The 24,761-nt window shown below is 40.9% G+C and overlaps 1 protein-coding gene across 2 annotated transcripts in view; it reads right to left on the bottom strand.

The window, feature by feature from the left end:
• Positions 1 to 24,003, bottom strand: part of LOC124058873 (SPRY domain-containing SOCS box protein 4-like) — a 35,776-nt gene extending 11,773 nt beyond the window's left edge. Inside the window, exons 1-3 of one of the 2 annotated variants that reach the window (XM_046388470.1) lie at positions 23,696 to 24,003; positions 13,731 to 13,823; positions 2,846 to 3,734 (exon numbers count right to left, since the gene is read on the bottom strand). In XM_046388470.1, coding sequence (XP_046244426.1) covers positions 2,846 to 3,554 — 709 coding nt within the window. In that variant the 5' untranslated portion in view covers positions 3,555 to 3,734; positions 13,731 to 13,823; positions 23,696 to 24,003. Of the gene's footprint in view, positions 1 to 2,845; positions 3,735 to 8,829; positions 9,051 to 13,730; positions 13,824 to 23,695 lie in introns of those variants that run through there. The other variant, XM_046388471.1, reaches the window with a different exon arrangement.
• Between the last annotated feature and the right edge of the window lie 758 nt (positions 24,004 to 24,761).

The following is a 24,761-nucleotide window of genomic DNA, read 5'->3' as shown; positions in this document are numbered from 1 at the left end:
TACAGCCAAAAAGAGAAGAGTTCTCAGTGTTTACTGCAGTACTAGCTATCCTTCCACATAAAGATAGCATCATGTAATTTGGTGTTAATGCAAAACATATTGCTTCACACAATTCTAAACTAATGAGAGGAAACTTCCATGTTTATTAAATGCAGCTGCCTTCTAAATACTGGACCTTCAAGAACATATTTTCGCTCAAACTGGATCTTAAATTAAAACTAAAACCGTAAGAATATTTGTTAAACCACAACCTGTGACAATCTTCCAAATGCCTTGGTACCATGTTTCCATGAAGCATGACTGTGTGCCACTCTACATCATATGCATTTAAGCTGCTTAACACATATACACACATCTAACCTGACATTTCTCACTATGCAAGACCAGACACTGAGCTCAGAGGCACACTGGGACATCCTCCAAAATTCCTCCTCTACTGGCTGCTGGGCGCCAAGACACATACACACACATGGCTCGCAGCCACGGACATGGTGTCCATGCCTCTCTGTCGGCAACGCCTCCAGCCCGCTTTGGGTCTTTGTGCAACATGCAGGCTAGAGCAGAAGGGAGGACTGAGGGCTATTACACAAGCTGAGGGGCAGACTGGGTAGAGTTGACTCTGCTAATAGGAACGATGACATTTCACTGAAAAGAGCAGCAGGGCAGAAAGACACACATGCACACAGTTTTGGGACAGTGGTGAAACAGATATTCCTATTACACAAGAGAATTAGACACAGTATACTATAAGTTAGAATTCAATACCATAGCAAATTTACATGGTATGATAACTGCCAGTTTTCATAATGCGGCATAATGTGAAACTGGTATACTGCTGCAACCCTATCTGCAAGTGTGTGAGGAAGACTGTTTAAAGACTTGAGAGAGTGCTATAAAATGATAGAGGGAAGTAGACTAGAAATAGTACACAAAGAGCCTGTTTAAGCCGCTTCCTATTGGTAAACAAAGCTGCAGTCCCTCTCATTATGGGCTTTTTATAGATCAGCGCAGACAGAAATGCGCACTGCACATCTATCCTCCATACTGTGAAGGGAAAAATGACACATCTGCAAGTAAAGCCCTCCCAGTCATGCTGTAAACATTAAATCCTATACATTTCTGGGGAACCTAGACCAGATGTAGAGTATCTGGACATTGGGCACACTGTAGTTTTTAAAACTTAATTTAAGAAAATAACACCCTATATTTTATAAATATACATTTCACATTTCAATACATTTTACATAAAATTGTCTTTCCTTTCCCTCGTCATACTCTCCCCTCTGGTCCTACCCTTTGGCCACTGGACTCCCAAATCATGACAGAACAAATCTCACCCTAGGCCTTTACAGGCATGATGAGCAGGTGTAAATATAAGCCTATTCAGAGTTTCACACATAAAAACATCTCTGCACTATGAAAAATTACCTACCACATCCACGCCAACACTTTTCTGCCATGACACAAATGCGAACAGCAGCATGAAAACAGGCAGGTCTTCATATTTGGAAGATGATTATAAACAGAGGGCTATGGAGTTGATATTTCAATGATAACAAGTTACAGTATTACAGCTGTATGTAAAATTCAGTCCTGTGTGTGCACAATCACGATTCCCAACTACTAATCCTTCTTTACGAAAACTCCATTAAAAACAGTACCAAGACAATAAATGCAATGTTTCATGAGTCATTTGATCTAAATATTGAAGGCGCTGATTCAAAACGATAAAGCTGTAAGCTTAAATGGTTGATAATGTTATGTACTAAAGCTGTGTGGGAGAATGTGACTCCAGAAATGGACATGACATGGTTAAGAAGAGGGAAGGCATATCTCTGTTGCAGAAAACACTCACAGTGGTGTGGCAGCTGTACAGCAGTGCTACAGAGTGATGCTTCTTTTTTTCCCCACAAAAAAAAAAAAATCTTTGCCTGAGTACAGACAAAAGCTTGCGAAGAACACACAAACCCACCAACAGCCAAGTTCTCTTTTGGCCTGTCATTGTGGAATGAACAATAATTAGCAACAGCTGATATGACCTGCTGCTGCACACGTCATTTTGATGGGCTAAAAATGAGGAGCTGCTCCATGGGCGTTTTCTGTACTGCTCTTACAGTGCTTAGTGAACCTGTGTATTTACCAAGAATAGTGTCAGTCACCTATTTGATATATTATATATATTGTGATACTCTATGTGTAAGGTCATATATTGTTTCATAGACCAGTGTTGTTTGTGTTTATACTGGCAATATGTGCTTACTTCTTCCTGTCTCAGCTGACGTTACAATGGAGAGAAAGAGTCAACCAGTCGATGAAAGACTGCAACGCTGCTGTTGAGCAGTCAGGAGTTTAAACATGCCACAAGTGAACCACAGCCACAGATCTTTGCATGTTAATTATTAATTCAAAATCAATAATGTGTTTTTGAGAATTGATACAGTATCACAAAAGAAAATAGGTTTAACACACACAAGATAAGAAGAGCTTGCACTGCAGAGCGTGCCTGTCATCAGCAGGCTGACACAGACAAAGCAGTGCAGTGAAGACAGGGTCAGATTCTGATCAGCTTTATTTTAGCTGATGCCAGCCCATTAAAATTTGCATGATAAGGATTCAAGAAGATAAAGCAAGATTAGCTCAGGCCATCCTCATAACTAGTTCACTTTTTACACACAAAATTTGGCATGTAAAAAGACCGTAAGACATCTCTCTGCCTGGCATCAAAACGGCAGTTTCAAGTGCAGAAGAATTTAAGATGGTGAAACAGAAGAAGCAGAAAGCAGAAATTACACTCTGTTCAGTTGTGTGTGTGTGTGTGTGCAGACGTGTGTGTTGTGCCACTTACGATCCAGTCCATTGACGTAGCGAATGGATACTTCACAGTGACCCCAAACAGCACTGACGATGGGATACAGTTTCTTGCCTTTTAGCCCTCTAAAAGCTACTCCCAGATATTGTCCGTCTACCATGAAGCTCAGTGTTCCTTCGTCCATATCTAGTATTACTGTCAAAGAGTCTGGAAGCACAAAAGATTCATCTGGCTCCAGGAAACAGGGATATGTGGGTGCCAACGAGGAAGCTGGCCGGTTCTTTCCATCATGGTAGAGTCTGTTCCGACCCAGGTCCCAGCCCCAAGACTCAGAGTCCGAGCCCACCAGGGCCGTGTAGCCCACAGAGTGTAAAGATGCTTCAGCTGTGGCTACCCCTACAACAGCATGTGTGCCTCTCTGTCTGGCCGGCCAGTGAATCCTCCAAACGTGGAGTCCCCTGGTGTAGCCCACTTTCCCACGAATACAGTCTGTGCTCTGTGCCACTGGATGTCGGTGAAAAGTCAGCTTGTCGTCCTCCTTAACAAAGACATTGAGTGACCGGTCATCGGGGTTCCACGCATGACGAAGCTGGGTGTCTGGGCTGGCTAGCGGCATGTCCAGCAGCAAGTCCAGCCTGGGAGGTCGACAGAAATCCGGGCCACGCAGTTCACGGCGAACTGGCCGATATGAGGGCTCCCCACGCACATCCACTGATTTTATACTGCCAGAGATCTTCTGGCCCATGGCTGGGTGGGTCCAAGGGAGGAAGGGACGGAGGGGAGGGAAATGGATGGACCAAGGGTGGTAATGAGGGGGTGGTAGGTCCTGACGTTACCTCATGGGCGCAATGCCAACACAGTGGGTCCTGGGTGGAAGGGTTCTGTTGCACACATACGCTGTCTTCAGCCAGGGGGAACCACACTCCTGAAATACACACCAAATAGAAACATCATGCATCTAATGTTCAGTATTATATGTTCAGTGACTTAGCTTATCACTAACAACTCAACAGATGGGAAGCAGTACCTCCTTTGCTGTTTGCCTTGACTACCGGGGGGGGGCAGGGTGTCAATGTCACACAGTAATCCAGGATAAAGGTAAACTATCTGAGGCAAGTTTCAATTTAATGCAGACCACAAAACATATACTTATGATGCCTAAATTAAACTACTAGAAACTAGCAGAAACAGATGCAGATATATGAAATGCCAGAATTGCAGAGGATCGAGAAATGCAGAACCAACTTCACTCCCAGCTTTCCTCTAGAAAACCATTACCTATCTTCAGCTGTCAGTCTGGAATGTGGACAGACACATTTTAGTTTCACTGTGACTGAAGGTATCAGCTTTTTTGTCAGCTCACAATTTGATTCAGTTCAGATTCAGGGGGCTACAGTGCGATGATAAAACAAAAACTTTTGATACACTGCATACATGATTAATTTTCCCACGTGACTATTTGCTGCATTTAAAATACGCCTTTGTAATGATCCATAATTACTTTAGTTAGACACAACTAGACAACTTTAGACATAACTTGCGTATGTCAACATGTTATTAACGAACATTCTGAAAATCAGTTTTCAACATTCGTGAATCGACGCACAATTGGCCACATTGCAATGTGTCTCAAATATTTTTTTCTGAACAATGACAACCAACAAGCTGAGAAGATGAGATCTACCAACATTAATATAGTAATTACTGGTCTCCCTCATAGACCACTTACAACTAGACCCTCTTGAAGAAACATGCTGCACTAAAGTATCTACAAATGTGTGCTTTTCAGGCAAAACTAATTCTATTAGCAACCCTCTTACACTGAAACTGTGACAAACAAAGAGGGCTTGGCTGAAACTTGTTCTTTGGAATACAGTCATACAATGTACACTCCCTCTTCTTAACTAGTCCTTTCTTCATCAAGCAAACAAATATGATGTAATTCATATTATAGTCTTAATAAAAAAAAAATGTGACATGTATATGCTGAGCAAGCAAAGAGTAAACCCGAAGCTACTTTCAAACGTGTAGAGTTTCCCTTCACGTCCAAACAACAGAAACTGTCCCAAATGTTCGGTACTGAAATTTCTCCTTGTACTCTAACACTCTTTCCTATATACAGCCCCTTATGTTTTTCTTGCTCCCCTATAGCTTGTCTGGGAAAGACTCCACATGATTCTTTCAGGGAAAGTACAGAGCAGTTACTGGTAAAAACACCCGGGGGGGGGGGGGGGGGGTATGATCCCTAATAAGACTGGGCAAACACTTTCCACACATTCATGGTTTTACCTCTTCAAATATCACATAGTGAATACATTGTCATATATGAAGGTGACCAGAGACATGAGATCAAAAGAAGAAAATGTAACCAATTACAATGTGCTAATTAGGCAGCAGCTTTGGCAACACAGAAGATTGACGACTCAACATCCAGGCTTGCTGGCAGACAAACTCATTTGGAGAACAGCATCCATGACCGGCATCCATGAAAAGTGATAAACTCCACATTTCCATAATAATTCATTTGTATCACCCGACGTGACGCATGAAGCCATTTCGTGACAAATGGGAGGAAGATTTATCCCACATGGACAAAGAGTAATCGGTGGCTATTGACCACTCAGTTGACATTTGTGAATGTGTGTGTACATACATGACAAATGCAAACCCTTACTATACACTTGTACACACATTTGGCTGGCAGTTCATCAAGCATTAATCCATCAATGGGGAAACACAGGGACAAAGGAAAATCTGATGAGGAACGTTACATTTAAACTTAGCTTTCCAGATTCACAGTAACCAATTAATCTATAGTATACACAGTGACAGCTTTGATGTTAATCCAGCATCACCTATCCAAAGTCTTTTAGTTTTTGACTGTCAGGCTTGTCGCAGCGGTAATAGTGGTAACACTGCTCCTACACATAGGTTTCAATGAGGAAATCAGATGTTCCACACTTGTCTGCCTGTGTATCCCTGCAGGGTTAAAATAATCACAGCAGTAGAAATAATTGGGCTTAACAAAAGGGAAAAAAAATGTGATTAATGCAAGCTTGTCCGCCCTGCACAGCCTCTAAGTTCATATTAAGAAAGAAATGAGAACTAAATTCTGCAAGATCATGACTGCATCAGCAACTGGGGATTCCACCCAGAAGGCGTTTTTTGAGAGCAAGACAGAGAGGCAGAGAAGTGGTCCTGTCAACCTCTAGAAAAACCATTTGGAAATATCTAATGTCATCCACATGGAGCTGCTGACATCAGAAAGGAACTTCCAGCTGGTGAATATCAAAGTTTAAATCAACGCCACCCTGGTACTTGACCAACAGCACTGCGTGCCCCCTCCTGTGTGCAGACGAAAACACACCTCGTAACTGGCTGAGCTCTTCAACTATAACAATGGCAGACAAGGAAAAAAAACATCAAAAACATGGTAGCAGAGGAGGTCGATATAACCGAAAGGCAAATACAATCTTTTTGCAATCACAATCCACAAATTGCAACCTTTTGCCTGTAGGAAATATCTGAAAGAATACATTCCTCTATTTCTAATAGGTTATTTCTTATTTGACCTTGCTAATCCTACTTAATTCAATTTGTTCACCTTAATTTTCCTCTATTTTCCTCTCACTTACACACCTCTGGTCTCTGGCTGAACACACACCTGTTTACCCTGCTCCATTCCACCTCTTTCTGTTTCATCCTCACTGTTTCTGGTCTGTCGACTTTCTGCATCAGCAGAATGATTCATAAAGTTGCCCAAAACAAACAATTTGTGTTTTGGATTTCTTTTCACCAACAATATCATTTTTACAACAGCAGTAAAAGTATAGTAAATTAACAGTGTTGTTCTTAATAAAGTAGGGGTCTTTAGCAATTTCTTTTAAGACATGGCTGTGGAAACCCTACAGCCATTTGATTATTTCTTGAAAGATATCAGCACATTTGGCAAGCCTTAATGGATCACCAGTTATGATGGTCTCATTCTAAAAAAAAACCCCAAAAAACAAAACCCACAAAATAAATAGCAGTTGCAAGTGAGAGTTCACGCTCACACTGGCAGCCACAACACGACAACCAGAAACTGTTCATTTAACTGGGACTGAGATGGCGGCCGGGGACAGAGATCACCAGTCATGGTGTGGTTAAAAGATGCTTCAAATTAATGATTGGTAGAGCCTAGAAATGACAGTCAAAAGTAAAAGAGTACACTGAACAAGGAGGGCAAGAAAAAAAAAGATAATACACACAGATACCAATCAATATGAGCATAGAGAAATATTTGTTTATTGAGATGTGAAGGAAACTGGTTTAATGAAGGAAAGGTCAGAGAGAAGAGCTGGCTGGGAAGAAAGTCAGAGTTGATGAGGAGTGTCAGTGAAGGAGACAAAGCAAAGAGAAGTAAAGGAAGAATACAAACGACGAGACGAAAGAACTGATGACAGAGGAGAGAAACACAGAGAGGGCAAGGTGAGTGATGGAAGGAATCCCGATAGTGGAGCAAGGGTATGAGAAAGAATCAATGAGATCTGACATGTAATCCAAAACCTCTTTAGACTAAAGGATATGAATTTAGATGAAAGGATAATCTAGTAACAAATACAGTGGGTCAAAAAAAAAATCTCTCTGCTTCACCGCCTGCACTCCTGCATAGGATAGATGGGATGCAAGGAGGAGCTGGGACTGTTTAAGATGCTACTTGACCAGAATTCACAGCGCAGACTTGTTATCTTGAGTGAGAGAGGCAGTGACATGAAGAAGGCCGCTGGTAGCGTGACAACAGTTCTTAGCATATCACACATGCACAGCAAGTTTTAACACAGGCAACCCCCACCCAAACACACGCACACAGCTTTAGCTTTGAAGTATCACTCACTTAAACGCATGCACACTGTTATCAGCACACCGTCATTGAAACCCTAGCTGGGGGCAATGACAGCAAGAGTTAAGTATGCATGTACACAACCTCTTACTCTGTCAATGACAAACTGATAGGCTAGCTTAATATCCATTATGTGGAGGAATAAATGGGAAGACCGTTTGCAACCGGACAATATGGGTAACCTTTACACATAGTGTCCAGTTTGTTTCAGTCAAGAAATGTGGACAGAAAGGGATGGAAAGGTTTGTTTGTGGTCAGATCAGGAGGATAATAAATAAGGGGGTGGAGAGGTTTTAAAGACAATAGCAAAGAAACAAACAAAAAAAAACTACAACCATTTCCACACCAAGTGTCAGTCAGCGACTTCCACACATAGTAATTGTGGCCTGTACCATATCTTTAGTCAATAGTATAAAACTGTGAGTTTTTTGGGTTTTTTTTAAATTTAATATCATGACACTCAAGGGTATCAATCTTTTCTTTGAACATACAAATTACAACAACTCATAATACAGACCTCTGATAGCGCTTTTTAGTATTCATATCAGACCTACATTTAGTGGAGATTTCCCAGTAATCCAAGTGTAATTCTGAGTGAGCACTGAATTGACCTTGTGTAGCAGCACTGTGGCAAAATCATGTGTCACTCGCATGCGTCAAACACCACACTGAAGGGTTCCTACTGGCTACAGCCATGCTGGGGAAGACAGAGTGGCCAGTGACTAAACAGTCTTTCCTTTTTACATGCAGACCCAAACTTGAGAAATTTAACTAGTTTAGATGCCAGTTTTTTTTTTACTAAAAAGCAAAACATTAGAGACGTGAAACTTAAAATAAGTATCACTACTGTCACAACTTCAGCAAATACCCACATTTTTTTTTAAAAAAAAACACACCAACAATTTAACTTGAGACATACCTCAGCTATGACGTTTTATTTCATTCCAAGTATTTTTCTGGGACACGTAGACACCCTGAGAATGCTGTAGCACTCAGATTAAAAAGGAAAAAACAAGTCTTTTGGAGATTGTCAGCTCAGCAGCAGCCACTAGAGAAACGGGAAACCCGAGAAAATGTCACAGGCAAACGAGGGGTCAAGAGACCAAAGTGGCCTGTGAGATGAGAAGAGACATCTTACCATGAAAGCATTTCTCCGAACAGTCTGCCGGCTCTCGCACAGCAATGTGAACACACAATCACAGCAACCAATACTTGCTCCTCAGTCTGTAGTCCAAAATGAGGTCAGTACACAGTCAACAGCCAAATGAGTTTGGGACAGGGCAGAGGCATACAAAAAGAGTGTTGATGTCAGTAAGTCGGTGAGTTCCTGCTTGTGACGCGAGGATGAGAAGGAACAGCTTGGCTCCAGTCCCCAGCTAAGACAGGAAAACAGCTGCTGAGAAGGAGGAGGGAAGAGAGGGAAATATAGAGAGGGAGGGAGAAGGGGAGGGCTTAGCGTGGAGCTCGCTCCAAGTCATTCCCCAGCAGTACACAACCATCCGCTCTCACAGATGCACTGACTGGGCATTTCCAGAAGACAGTGGAAACACACACACACACGCTCATGCTCAGCTCATTTCCACTTTGGTCTGCTGAAATTGGCAGAGGACAATGGGTCAGCCAGGGTAGTGTGGCGTCTGTCTTCAACACATTCAAACTTTTATTGGAAATTATCGGTAGCTTTGGCTGGAGTTACTGAAGGAATTATATTTCATTTTGATGAAATGTTGTTGTTTCGTTTTTGCCCTTAAACAACCAGATGGCTAAGACAGACTGATTTCTACATTTACCAGGACCTCAGGTTTCTGTTGTCTTCTAGACACAGACCCTTGCTGGATTTTACTCTGTACCCTGGAGCACAATAACTCAGAACTGAAAGCTTCAGTTCTGCTTCAGTTTTAGCTTCTGCTGAAACTTTAACTTGAGCTGGCATAACTTTCCTTCAGGTTTTCTGTCTATTATGGATCAGCATCTCTTTATCTCCATTTGTGTTTTGTGCAATTTTCCATTATTTAAAATGAGGCTGGCTGGCTTTTTGCACAAACTGCTAATGTCCATCTAAACATGGCCTTTAGAGTGTAGAACCAGAGGACAGGCTATGTCACTTACAATCACACAGTCTTGTGGTTCCAGTTTTGTGCTTTTAAAAAATGTGCTTTGGTTAGACGTCAGCTCAATAAGTTAACTCCAGCAGAAGAATTCCACGTGGATTTTTGATATCAAGATGTGTGCGTGTATGTGTGCTCAGTTATGACAGGTTGCCTCACCAAAGTCATCTCTCTTCCTCTCTCCTCATCTCCGACACCATCCCCCGCTCACTACCTATGTATCCATGCTTCTTCGACTCTCATATTTCTCCCCTGGGAGACAAGAAAGCCCTCTTCTCACTTGTTAACGCCCCCCGCACAAGCAAATGCGTAACAGCATTCCTCTCTGCATGCCTGCACTTTTCAGTCAAAGGACTTTTTATGTGCTGAATTACATACATATTAATGCAATATGACTTGGCGCAAATTAACTAGAGCAAGAACACCACACTGGAGCTTTCACTGTACAAAAAAAAAAAAAGCACACTCACTCACCATATTCATAACAGATTCAAGACCCACCCACACCAAGGTACTGCCGCTGCTTGCCACAGGGCGTCCTTGTTTTGACAAGGTCTGGTGTATTGATAGGAGTGCAGCAAAAGGCTGAATGACCTCAAGTAGCCATCAGAACGAGCAGAGCCACAACTACAGCCAACAGACACTCATGTGTTGGTGAGTTTTTCTATTATTTAGGGGCACACATCCTTTTGAGAGCTAGGAAGGGCAGATAATAGCAGGGGAATTGGGCAAATAAAAAAAAACAAAAAAACAGCAAGACAGTGATGAAGACAGAATATATGGAAATAAAGGAAAGAGAGAGGAATCAAAGAACACACTACACAGTACCATGAGACCTAGACAGAAAAAACACAAGCTGCATTATGATTAAAAACATTAAAATCATTCTACTTTCATCCCCCATAAAGTAAACAGATGACTTAACAATGCGCAGATCGAAGAGTCCGCCAAGGTAGTGCGCTGGTCAATTAAAGAACCACTTGTCTAAATGACTTCCTGCCTCTTAGACAAAAACACACACACACAACAACAGAGGATGAGCGGCAGTTTGCTGTCTCCATGTCTGTGTTTACCCCCCAAGAAGAATCTGTTGGCAACCACGTGTTGGAAATAGGAACCACAGCTAAGAGAACCCAGTTTTTTCAGTCTTGTGTCCACAAACACAGAACCACAATCCAAACACCAGAGACACAAAGGGTAAACCTATCTCCATGGTCATGTCTCACAAGACAAGACAGAAATCTTTTCATGGCCAAGTTTGATAAGTAGTAAGTAATTTCTTGTAAGGCCAAAAATGCCCTGTTAAGGGGAAATAACAGATCGAACTGGAACTAAACATTAGTTAGAAATTGGTGATATTCACACACATGGCAGTAGTTTTACAAAAATACCTTGACAGTGGGGTGACTTTGTCGCTGCACAATCACCATAAACGAAGGCATTACTGTGTGGAGTTGGTATGTTTTACTTGTATTTGTGTAGATTTTCTCAGTCTACTCAGGTTTTCTCAGGTACTGGTCTTTCACAGACCATTAACAAGCAGGTAAGCAGAACACAAAGCTCTAAATTGTTTAACTATTAGCCTTGTGTTCCTTTACTTTCCTTTATCAAAAGTTCGAGGCTACAGCTTCTGATGACCCTTAACAGGACTAAGCAAGTAACTAGTATAGATGGGGCTCTTTAATGATAGGAGTATAACAATTTGGATATGACTCATGGCCCTTCAGAATTATAATGTAAACTATGTGTAGGCGATTTAGTGGGAGAAATTAGATTATTAATGAGAATATGAAGACCACGTAGGAAGAGAGGTTGATTGCTCATTTTACAGCTTGAGCAGAGAACAAGTGTCCACTTGTCACCCTCAGAACAGGCTTTGCTGAAGATTTTTACAAAAGTAGAGCTCCAGTGATTAGTGAATAACTTGATTAATAGAGACAAAATAAATCAACCATTTTGATAATGAATTGTTTAAAGAATTTTCCAATATAAGAAGTGAGAATTTTGAACTGCTGGATATGGGCATGTTTAACTGTTTTCTAAAGTTTGATGGATAAAAAAAATAATTACTCAATAAAAAAAAATAATCTGTAGGCATACAGGGATAACAGTGTTTTGTCTTCCTTGGTCTGGATAAGCCAGGGAGGGTGTGCTGTCTGGATACAGCTGTGGAGTGATACTGGAAAATGGTAGGTAGGATGAGCTGCTGTTGACTTCAGCACTGACTCACATCCCTGTCATGCTGTCATTAGCTTGCCTAATGTGCACATACGCCCTGACCACACCAACAGTCACTTCATTCCCTGATGTTATTAGAAAAATCGGCTGCACACACATTACAAGCTGAGTTACATGAAGCTGGGGAAAATTCTAGTCATTGTTTGACAGTGGGCATCCAACTATACTGGACAAAGTCTGATTCTATTCAGGTTATCATGATAGCTGAAAGATCCATTGTGTGAACTCCCATCTATTAGTGAAGATAAAAAGGAGACTGACACAGTAGCAGGGGTCACTGAGTTCATCTTAACAGAATGCATTCTGATAGGGAAATTCCAGTTAAATGGCTGCCATATTCACAGAGAGTAAGCACACAGAAGACCTGTTGTTGCAGTGCAGTATTGGCTGGAGGTCCTGGAAACTAAAAGACTTCTGCAGCAGACAAATCAAATAAACAGAACAACAGAACCCCCTGGCACACAATGAAAGCCCCTTCCCTGGACAGTCACATATTGACAACATCAGACGTTCTCTTCTAAGTCAGTCAAGGGAGTCACCAAGTAAGATTATTCACGCTAACTTCAGGGAAATTCTGTTTTAGAAAGGAGGTAAAATAAGGGCAACCCAAGTTATCACAGGAATGTGTCCCTTCACACTAACCTGGTCAAACTAGTTTTAAAGGTTGAGATTCACCTCAAGCTTAAACATTTTTATCAAACTGTCATACTCAAAGCGTTTCTTCCTCTGCCAAGGTTCCACAACAGAAGAAATCTCTACTTGTGTTAAAGTCTGAACCTGATCTACTGCATGTTTCAAAATTTCTACTTTGCTTTGTATATCGCAGTTATCAGTGTCATATTAACATACATACATATAACATATTGTCATTTGTTCAGCACTGAGCATAAACCTTCTGTTTAGTTACAGAGTGGGCTGAATGCTGCAAGGCTGCTTTTCTGTGTTTTCAGCTCAGGTTGTAAAAACTCATTTGGCTCCAGAGTGGGACTGCTCTGCTGCTTTTACTGCTTTACCATCCTGGTGTCTGAACTCCAGAGAGCAAAGCCATGTTTTTTTTAAAATTATCTGATGTTTCAGTCAGACGCTTTACTTCACCTTTATTTCCTTTCAGTAAAGATGAATCACTAGTTTTAATTTTTACATTAGTACAAAGACCTGGATCAGCTAATTTTGCAGTGTGCTGTATCAATTAGGTTAGTGACGTAGGCCTCTGCAGGATGAAACCGTAGCCAAAACTCTCCAAGCTTGTTGTACAGAGCAGCTGCTTTTGGGTTAGGACCTGTTGAAATATTTATCTGCCACCTTGGATCAGTTTCCCTGTGCCTCAAACCGCTCTGATCAGGTTTCTACAGCTGGGTTATAGAATGTGAGGTAGATCATTGAAATCAGTCTGCTTGCCTTCACATCACAAACAATCAAGCACTTCCCATCACCAGTGTGGCGTACACTTTGTCATTCTCAAACAAAGGCACATCACGCACACTTGCTGGGGTCACTATGTGTTCAGTCTTTGCTGAATGAACAGAAAGTCATCTTTCCATCACCACCAATATCATCTAACACAATGTCTGGCTTCAACCTGCTTTAAGAGTTTGAATATAGACAGAATAGCAGCTAAAAGTACAGTGTAGGCAGTGCTGCAGTATGTAATGAAGGTGCACGAGCAGAGCTGGTTGTGGAATTGGAAACTAACCTCTTAATCCACCTGAGTGTCAGCGCCTTGAGAAAAGTTCATCTCTGCCGAGTCAAGAGGGCACAGGTCACACTATCAAGTTCTGGGTGTATCCTGTTGAGAGAAGATGCAGTGGTTTGATTAGGGTGATGCCAAGATACATGAGATTCTGAGTCTAATTGCATTTGTGGGATGTTTTTTTTTAAAGCAAATAACTTGGTTTGCCTAATGTGTCACTTCATACCAGACCACTTACAGCAGATACAAAGAGTTTCTCCAACATTATAAACAATAGTTGGCAGAATATCTTAATGAGACCAGGCACTGAATGCTCAACAGCAAATTAGGGGCAATGGCCCGTCATAAAGTTTTGCATTATACAAACCCAAATGCAACTACAGTACTGGTATATATGTTCTCCTGAGAAATCCTGTGTTGTCTTAGTGAAGTTCAAATTCAGGCCAAGATGAAGCAATTCAAAATAAAGATGACAGTGCCAAAGAGAGATGATAAAGGAAGGAATAAAAAAAGAGGAGTTGGGGGGTGTCTGCTCTTGTGAATATTCATGAGCCTGTGCAGTCTTCGGGTGCTTTCACACCAAACTGGTCATGCAGACCTTGAAAATATGCTCCAGTTTAATTCGTTTGTGGTGTGAAAGTGAATCGACCACAAGATTTTATGAGACCTGCTTATTATGAAATCTGTTCAGGAAGCACATTGTCTAGATTCATGCAATTCATTCAGTAATCATGACAACAGCATGGGTACTTTTTACAATTAACAGGTTCAAAAAGCTGTTAAAACAAGTAGTCAATTTGCAGTCTAATTAATATTAGTAAAGCTTAGAATTTCTTTGTGAGCACATCAAAGAACATAAATTTAACATCAGAAGCATTAAAGAGCTGTATAAACCTCTATCAGTCCTCATATGGGTACTGATGGTGCACAAACAGCACCTCCCACCAAAACTGTCCAATCAATAAGTTACCTCTCAGTGTGTATAACTTCATGTTACATCCTTTGTTTGTAATAAAAAAAAAAACAGTTTGAATGAGAACTACACCAGATGTGAAACTAACCCATTTATAATTTGTCTTGACCAAAGGAACTGAATTACACGAGAAAAAAAAACACCCTTTATGATCACCTTTAAGACCACACACCTCTTCGAAGAGTAAAATGACACATGGTGGCATCCCCTGCCTGTCGGTGGCAGTCCGAGTTGGTGATCAGGACAAAATGCGTCTTAACAGGTCTTGTGATTGTAGTGAAAAAGACATCATCAATGACTAACATGTTACCTTGATGATTATGCAATTGAATGGGTAATGGAGGTAATATCTGGCAACAAAATGATGGGGGCTGGATGGGTGTGGATAGCATCAAAGTTAATGTCATGTGGTTTCTCACAATGAATATATGAATTGCAGAGCATCAAGCACCAGGGCCCTTCTTGAGACATCAAGGTGCCCTAAGGTACAGAGTTCATTAGGAAACTTAGGAAAAAAAGAGACATTTTAGTGCATCGATTAATCTACTAATTAAAACTTAATGAACTGCAGACGCTGGTCCATAATGCAGAGTGCACTTTATCATGCCATGTCATGTACACTGCGGTCCAAACAGGGTCTTTTTGAGCTAGGCTGCAGGTGTAATGGCTTCACAAATGATCCATCGATCATAGCAGTAGTAACAGCAGCAGGGTGTATTTCTCCCAAACGATCAGCATGAGAGTAAACACATGCAGGCACACATCCACACATCCAACTAGCTGATCCAGGCCCTTCAAGTATGTGGACTGACGAGACAGCAGGATGGCTTACATAGCTTACTCAGTAGCCTTCTTTCCAATGCTGCTCGCTCCTTACCACCTGTCTCTTCATCCTGTTTTGCTTTGTTTTTTTTTATTTTATTCTTTAGGCTACCACCACCCCCCATTGCAGGCATGTAAATACTTTAATTTCAATAAGTGCATGGATATTTGTTAGCATCTCTTCAACTACCATTTTACCATCTACTCATAATTACAGGGATCATCAGAGCACAGTAACTGAGGTATAACTCCAACTTGGCTCACAAACACTTAAGAGTGCAATTTAACTTGTTCTACGAGAAAGAAGAAGAGGTCAGCTGAGTTGGCAGAAGATGTGTCCCATCAGAGTTTTGGGTAGGCTTATGGAGAACTGCAATTTTAATGATTTGACATTTTTAATGATGGTTACAGGGAAGAGGTGGTGAACCATTTATCAGAATGAGGCCCCTGGGACACTACAGCTATCAATTGTTTCTGCCTCATCTAACATATTTCCTTCCAACCCTGTGTTTCAATCCAAACACATTCTCAAGAGACCAATCACTTTTGTTGCCTGAGTCAGTGCTGAATATGGGCCCAAGCTGAAATAGTGGCCATAAGAGGCACTATTAAAATTTGAATTGAAATGAATAACCTTATAATTAGTCTGAAGGTGCTTCATCACCCCATCCTTGTGATGCTGAATGCAACTGAATGCTGAGGGAAACAAATAAATCTCTAAGTATTTACACATCAGCCAGTACATTGTTAGAGTTATGGACCCTAAACCTCCCAGAGTGTCATGCCCAGTAAATAGCTCATTTACATCCCTACTGAATAAAATGCCCACAGCCGGGCATATAATGTATGTGTGTGATCTATATTTATATCTATATATATTTGCAGTAAGAAATAAAAGAGCTAAGAATAATCAGTAACTGATACCACTGTCACACACAAACATGTATGTGTGGCCGATAGAAACGCTTCTGTGCGACAGTGACATCACTCACCGACGGCCTGATTCCTACAACGTCTTGCTGCAAGGGAGTACCAACACATGAGCTTAGTTTTGTTTGTTACTGTGGTTTAAGTTGAATTATATATTGTACAGAATTTTAATGAGTTTCTAAAGCATATAAATGTACACACACACACACACACACACACACACAGCTTGCTCTTGTGTTATTAGCCATTATGAGGAGGACTGTTTTGTCAAACTGGTTCTGGCGCAGTGAGAGCAGAGAGCACAGCATCTGTTTTTGTTGATCACTGGGGAAAAGCTCCGACTTGGAATTAATTTAGTTCAATATATTTCTAAAAGAAAAAACAAAAAAAACAAAAAAAGCTTTGATACGGTCAACTACTTTGGTCATTTTGCTATAGCTTAGTTTCTTTTTTTTTTTTTTTGTTTGGCTGAGGGGTTAAACTTCAGCTGTCAAAGCTTCATTTCATGTGGAGTAACTGCTAACAATACACTATACACTTCCCAAGTAACTTGCCCAACACTTTGAAGCTCTTGTTTTTATATAGTTTTGACACTTTAGATACTATCATGTGAACATTGTATTATTTAACTGTACCAAACTGAACAAACGGTACAGTCAGCGCTGGTCACGTTTGAAGACAAAAGTGAAAGATCAATCACACTTTAATCTCTGTAAAGGAAAAATAGAAAGCACAAGACAATACACAGGCACATATACACACAGAAGTAAAAATAAAACAGTAAGTTTGCAAGGAGCAAGGAGCAGAGGTACACCCAATTACACATTTCTGTCACTCGTCTCCAAAAATGGTCCAAACAATGCAAGTAAATTCATGGAATGCAAGCCTTGTATCTACCAGAGCAAAAAGGACAGAAACTGCCTTGACATATTTCCTCCAATGAAACAGCCAATTAGCAGCATATTTTAACAGAGTAACTGGCCACGCTCAAAAATGACTTGACACTCTCTGAATGTAGGCCACAGGATGGTTCTGATGACATGGTGCTTAACTTGGAGGCATGTCAGCAGATCAAAAGCATCATGTCACTTAAGCGGCTAAATTATCTCAGTGTGCCATTGTTGAGCTCATGGCCCCATCTACCCCTGAGAAAATAAGTCATTAGCTACAGTCAAACATGGTGTGAATTGGATAATTAATGGGTTGCTGTGCTCAAGAACTTGACAGAGCCCTAATTAAAAATGCTAAAGAGACAGGGAAAAAAGAAAGCGGTGTAGAAAAGTGTCTGTACCATTTTTGTGTTGCTTTGATCTAAACTCTTCCTTTCCCCACACTCCAGAAACACTCAAGCCTGAAACATGCAACCTCATGAGAACTTGCAAGACAGCAATGGGCAAAGGTTGGTTAAGTACATCTTGGCACAACAACTTGTCTAAGCAACTAGGTAATTAATGATGCAACAAATCTGCAAACCAAAATTTTAAACAAGTAAAGACATGTGGTACCTTTGTACCATCTTTTACTTTGTAGGCACACCTTAAACAGATTACAAGACCCACATAAACTTAAACTATGATTCCTTTGCACTAATCTCACTGTTACTTATCCACTGTCTATTTTGTACTTCATATTTATCCTTACTCATTATAGTTTTATTTCCTTCTATGTAGTAGGTACATAGGTATGTTCTAGGTACTGAGAGCAAGGGTAATCGTAATCAAATTCCTTGTATGTGAACATACTTGGCCAATAAATCTGACTGTGATTCTGATTAACGCCAAAATATGGAGAAACAACACAGATTACAAGGGTTCTTCAGATGGATCCCACTGCTGAGAGACAAGGATCCTGACATCTTGTACAGAGACCCAGCAGGTAACAAAGCTGCTGAATGTCAGTAAAGCAACAGGATTCCAGTAGAGCACATAGGACAACTCAATTATTCATGTCGGTGCAATGTGGCCGAACAATGGCTCGGTTCATGGGATGGTTGAAACTAGAGGTGCTAGTGGTGGTTGGGGGGTCTCATCAATCCCACCGCACTTTGGGAAAGAGACGACATACACTGACACAGACACGCTGATTTTTTTTTTAAGTCAATATCTTTTTATTATTATTGAATATAACCAAATATTTTCCGAGTTTTTTTAAACAATGGCAGGAAATCTCAAGGTCATCTGTCATTTTGACAGATTAGAACTATGAGGTCAACGAACCGAATTCACACACACAACACTAACAATGACTACACAAAGACCTCTTAGAGTGCATAATCTGTAAGTATGTTCTGTAAACGCTAAACCGTAAACTAAACTCTGTCAATCCGGCAACTCCACAATGACATCCATGCACTTAGAATACGAGCTTTAAAGAGTAGTGAGTGCCGATACGTAGTTCTACTAATTATCATTAAAAATGAAATTTTTTTGTGAAAACACTCTTCACATGCATATACTGTTTTTTTATTCCTGTTATCCTCCATTTCAGACTGACAACAAGCAGCCATGTATGACTGCCTTTCTGCACCAACAGCACAGGGCAGAGATCACCTGAGGTGAGATGACTCAAAGTGGTTGTGTGCATGTTGACTCTGCCCTCACAATGACCCAGTGGTTTTGGCACACTGTTTTGCATGGTAGATTGTTATGGAAAAATAGATAGGGGTGAAGAGAGTTAGAAGGGTTAGAGTGGGAGGAGGAAAAGGCATCTGGTGGGAAGAGGCTGAGGTAGGACTTAGTGGGAGGATGTCTGCTCTAAAACATTTAAGAGGAAACTTCCTGCTTCCAGGTCAGATTTAAGCTTTTCTTTTATGAATATCAAAATGAACTGCCAGCTTTGTCTGTTAGTCTATGTAAAGAACATCAGGTTCTCTGTGCACAGTGGATAAAAACAAAATGGCAAACTACTAGGGCTCTCTGCTAAAATATGGGGAAAAGGCACTGCTTCATCATACTACAGTTCAACAGTGCATGTTTAACCAGAATAGGAATACCTGTCACACTTCTCCAGTTCAGAAAAGGTTATCTTCTAAAGTAGACATTAGATGGACAGAATAGGAGGGAAATACGGTCTGTTAAAATAGCAATTTCACACAAGATGCCATCTGTAAAACTTAGATGAGTAAAGGTAGGAAATGATCAGCACATCCGATCCAGATGGCTAAGGTCAGGATTATAGTAGAAAACACTAGATACATAATTAGCATCATTTGACCATGTTGGCAGTATTGATACTGTGTTTGAAACAATACAATATCTGCATTTAACAGATCAAAAGTACCCAAACTATTAAAAATAATGTCTTAAAGGATGAAATAATGAAGTGATATTTTATATCCAACAGGTTGAAGATCAATGTCCCTGTGCATGTTTTCTGGCATCGTGAAAACCTTGCTTACACACCTGAGGCAACTAAAGACTAAAATGGCTTATAAAACTGGTGCAAAGTGTGAAATACAGCTCTCTTTGTTTCTTTTGCTGCTACTGAGATCACAAATTCTCATATCATCTAATGCTGTAATGAGTACAGAAGGCACTAAGTGAATACATGGTGAACATAAAGCACCCAGTAGTTTTCATTCACACAAGTTAGCAGCTCATTGCAGAATATAATGCAGAGCTCGCGTGCACCAGTATAGAAACATGTGGGTGGAAGCTTCTTCCAGGAGGAGCACTTTACACCACATCCTTCAGATGTGAAAGATAAACAGCCCCTGTAACTCATGTGGTTCATCCCTCTTGCGCTCTCCACCGGGAAGACTATCTGTCAACTGCCTAAAGAGCTGGGTGAGAATCCATCTTCAGCATCCATCACTCAGCCGGTAACGACAGGCGACACTAGCTGATGCGCAGTAACATATACTGTGAACATGCACACCATACCCGAAGGAGGAAAACGAAAACGACTTCATATTAGGTGAGCGTATTATAGAAACACTTTTGCTGAAAAAAGGCCACAAATGATCCCTCTGATACCTGCTGAAGAGTTGAACCTGATGGGAAATGTTCCTACTATCCAATGTACCATATAACGACAGAGCACTGAAGACAACTGACTGGATTTTTTTTCTCCCCAAACAACAGTGACAGAATCAACAGAGCAAAACTATACAGTGTTTACCACAGATACCAAAGTGCAGCTGCAGCTTCAAAAAACAATTATTCTCAGCTAAGCGACACTCATGTAAAACCATTTAAATGGCCCCCAAGAGCAACTAAAAATGAGTGGCAGTGATTTAAAAGTGCAATTCAATTTAGTGTGACCCTCTCAAGTGATTAGATTCTATTACATAGTGCAAACACAAGAGCACTGTTGGCCCTTTAAAATGACCTGTTGTCCCGTAAAGCCCAGGCGTGGCCCTGCTCAGTGCTGGATTGCTCTTAATGGGATTTCACTACATTAACATTCTACTGAGTCAGCATCAGACACACTGACTACAGTGCCAGACACACTGGCCCTTTGCTGAAACAGTCCCGTCTCTCACTGTGAATCTGTACAAACATGGGCGTCTGTACTGCTGTCTGTGTGTGTGTGTGTGGTGAAGGTCATTGTGGCACTGGAATTCTGTCTGGTGGAGTGAAGATGGCTTGAGTGAGGACTATTCCTTTGCCTGCACAAGCTCAGGCTGTAACAGCACTGATATTTTGTTACTGTGATCAAAAAGCAATGTATACCCAGGGTTTGGCAGCTTACTGCCACCAAAATAAATCCATAATGATATAGGCATCAATTAATGTATTCCATGATTATTTACCCATTTTGGCATGTTGAAAACAGTTGGCCATTCACTATTAACTCCGAGGAGCCTGGGGTTGAGTCTGTTCACCAGTCAGAAGCTGTGTTCCTAGGACGGCATCTGTGACAGCTATAATCTCAATAACAATGTGCATTAAAACAAGATGAGATCCAACCAAAAAAAAAAAGAAAAACTGCTGAAGTTAACTGTAAATAATAATCAGCACTGCAGCTTGTTTCTGAGAAGTCCACATTGAAATGCCAAAACAAGAGAACAAGATTCAATCTGTTCTCAGTGTTAGGACTACCTTTACGTCAGCCAGCAGCAGGAGACTGAAGGAGAGAATAAGCAGCTGGGTGTCAGCCAGGCCTGTCATTACAACATATTTGCTACTTGACACTGGAGGGATGACTGAGTAGCACAGCAATTATTTGCCATTTTATTTGTCAACATTAATTTACCAAGTATCCTGACAGTGACGTTGGGAGCATCACACCAGTGCACAGACACTCTTGTCAGGCTGCTACTGTGGATTCTGAATTATTATCTTCCAAAACAATGTGCTATTATTCTTCCTGGTGTAAAATTCACCCATGTGCTCACCTTAAGTGATGTACATTCATCTTCCTATTTCACATGTTCAGTAAAACTTTTGGAAAAACCATTTTGTCAGTGCTCTCTAGTGGACAACCTACGCACTGATGTCACTGCTGCTAACTTACGTATCACTGTATTGAAATTTCTTGTTATTTATCATCCACATATATGCAAATAGCAATGTATCTGTGATAAGCTAATATAAGAATAAGCCAATATATCAGTCTGATCAACAGTGTGGCCAAGACATAGACATAGTGGGGATAGTAGGGTATGGCTGATTTTTAAATCACAATGCCCCCCGCATTGTGATTTAAAAATCAGTGGTTGACCACTGTCAGCTATCAATGATGGATAATAGTGGACATATGATACCTAGTGTCGGCAAATGAAGCAGCATCACAGACATACCCATGTTTTGAAGACTGATGCTCTAAAGGGTCTGTGATATATTGTTGTTTCACCTCTCTTTAAACACACAGGAGACAAGCACAAAAATACACCAGTGATTGGGTTGCAATCAACTGTAAACTGTGTACAAGTTCAGGCAAAGTCAATGCACGGGACCAACACTTTGCTTGGAGGTGGCTAAGAGTGACCAGTGGCCTTTCTGTTGTTTACAGACGGCTGTTGACCTCTGACTATTGTGGACCTGGGCACGTTTATACCACCCACCCGCACAGCATCAGGGAAGTCAAATGATGTCCCAGTGGTCACAGGGTCAAACTCCAGATGGTGTGAAATAAGACTTCACGGGGCGACAGCTCCTCTATAGCGGGAGCATATGACCTGGCTTTAGTACAAATACAGGCAAGTTAATAAACATTTAAACTATTTGTCATGCGCACTATGACAGATCTGAACTACAGAAATTGCTTACATGTGAAAAGACTCTGGTTTTTGTTTACTGAACCAACCACAACAGTGAGCCTAGCTTCCACATCGGGCAGTTATGTTCCCCATCTCACCATCTGCTGTGGTCCACCCACACAAATCTCTCATAACACTTTATCTGGACAGTAGCCTGCCAAAGCCCAGGAGGGCAAAGCAGATGGTGTGGTTACAGGCAAAGCATTTAGCCTCTGAATGAATAGCAGGCAAACTTCAAATCAAAACAAGCTGTGAATGAAGTCAAATAGTCCAGAAGAAACTGCGTCTGTTACCGCCTCAAAATATAAGCAACTTAAAAGGATGACAACAGAACCATAACAAGATTCGTTTTCACTTCCCCAGCACCCACAGGGGGAAAGTTATTCGAAAGAAAGTTGTCATTTAAAAGAAACGCTCCTTTAAGGCAGCTCACTGGTTTACCGCAGAACACATTGCTTCATGTGAACACTTCTCTCTTGCACGAAGGAAAAACAGCGAGTTAAGTGAGACAGCATTCACATTATCCAGATACGCTGTAAATGAAACACTACTGCATACAGTGAATGTGGCAGTTAATTCTAACTTCTTAATGATTCTGTTTTTGTTTAGGATTGACTCACACCTACTGCTGAGGCACCACTCCCGGCTGTTAATGCGTGACAAAACAAACGACAAAAGTTCAATTATTTTAAGTAAATAAAAGAACCGTCAGGTTAAAACTGCTCAATACCGAAATTCTGTATTCCCACTAAACACCCCAAAAAAAATGCCTTACGTACAGTTCCTCTTTGTTGTGTTTGTTAAGAACTCACGAAGCACTAAAATAACCCAACATTTAACGGAGTTTGGAAAAAGCTCTGTTCTCCCTGCAGGGTGCGAAGGGAATGTATCAGCGCTATCACAGAAAACACAAGAAGAAAGTTTGAGAGAGGAGTTTTTGCTTCTCGAAATGTAAAGCAACAACATAACACAGTCCCGATGCTTTTACTGTTGTTTTCGGCACTATAATGCAACCTTACCGAAGAGAAAATGTAAACTTACCGTACGTTGCTTTAGAGCCACCGTATTCAAGGCAAGACGGTTTTCAGAAAGACGTTTAGACAAAGCTCTCACGACGCTAAGTTTTCTCTTTCCTCAGCAAAACCACCCAGTCCCACTTCGCGTGATTTAATTTAATAGCCCACGGAAAGAGTTTAAATTAAAACAAAAACTGTCTCCACCGAGTCGATGTTTATCCGTGGTAACGAAGTGAAAGGACGTTTCGCACGCAACGAGCGGCTTTCTTTGTTCCTCCTGTCTGCAGCCTGTTCCGTGGATATTATCACCGCTCGTGTGTCCCTGACAGCCGCTGATTGGCTGGAGAATCGGGATCAAGAAAAGGTGACCATTGTCAAGTTAGCTACAATAGCGACATGTTTTCCGGTCACGACGACCATGAAGACACACTTTTGTGAAAGCGTAATCTCAATATAAGATAAGATAACGTGCGTTTGTGTCTAATGTTCGGGTATGAAGTTGCATCACAATGTATTTAGCGCTGTCACCGGATGTGTTTGTGTTTTGTATGTCCCTTTTTTTTTTTCCTAAACGTGGCTAACGTTATCCTTTTATTGTGAAAGTAAATTTCAGAAACTTCCCGTTAAAGTCTGTCTTTTAATAAACTTGATGCAGGGTGGACGCCACTTCATACCTTTCATAGTTTTATTTTGAGTATAATCACGATCTGTCTGCTGTATGTCTGTAATTTACTTGCACTCGAAAGAGAACATGTGCATTGTCTCTCAGTTCTGTTCAGACACAATGATTATTTACACTGATTCATGTTATATAAAAAGCATGTACATATATCTGTTTCTTTGTGTAGTATTTATATGGACATAATTTTGATCCTGACCTTTCGGCTACCGGCTACTCGTTGTATGGATTAAACACAATAAATGAGTTATTTGCACATCCAGTGCCTCAAAATCCTTGAAACCAACTCACAGTTTTGAGAATAACACTACTTAGTTTGCACTCAAGGGTGGTTTGTGCTCGGAGTTTTACAGTGACCACACTTATGATATAAAGGGTTGTGTAACTGCACTACAGGTTTCAGAATGGTGAT

The sequence above is a fragment of the Scatophagus argus genome, chromosome 5 (genome assembly GCF_020382885.2).
Source record: "Scatophagus argus isolate fScaArg1 chromosome 5, fScaArg1.pri, whole genome shotgun sequence".
In the NCBI taxonomy this organism is placed as follows: domain Eukaryota; kingdom Metazoa; phylum Chordata; class Actinopteri; family Scatophagidae; genus Scatophagus; species Scatophagus argus.
The sequence above is the reverse complement of the archived record's forward strand: the minus strand, read 5'-3'. Positions and strand labels throughout refer to the sequence as shown.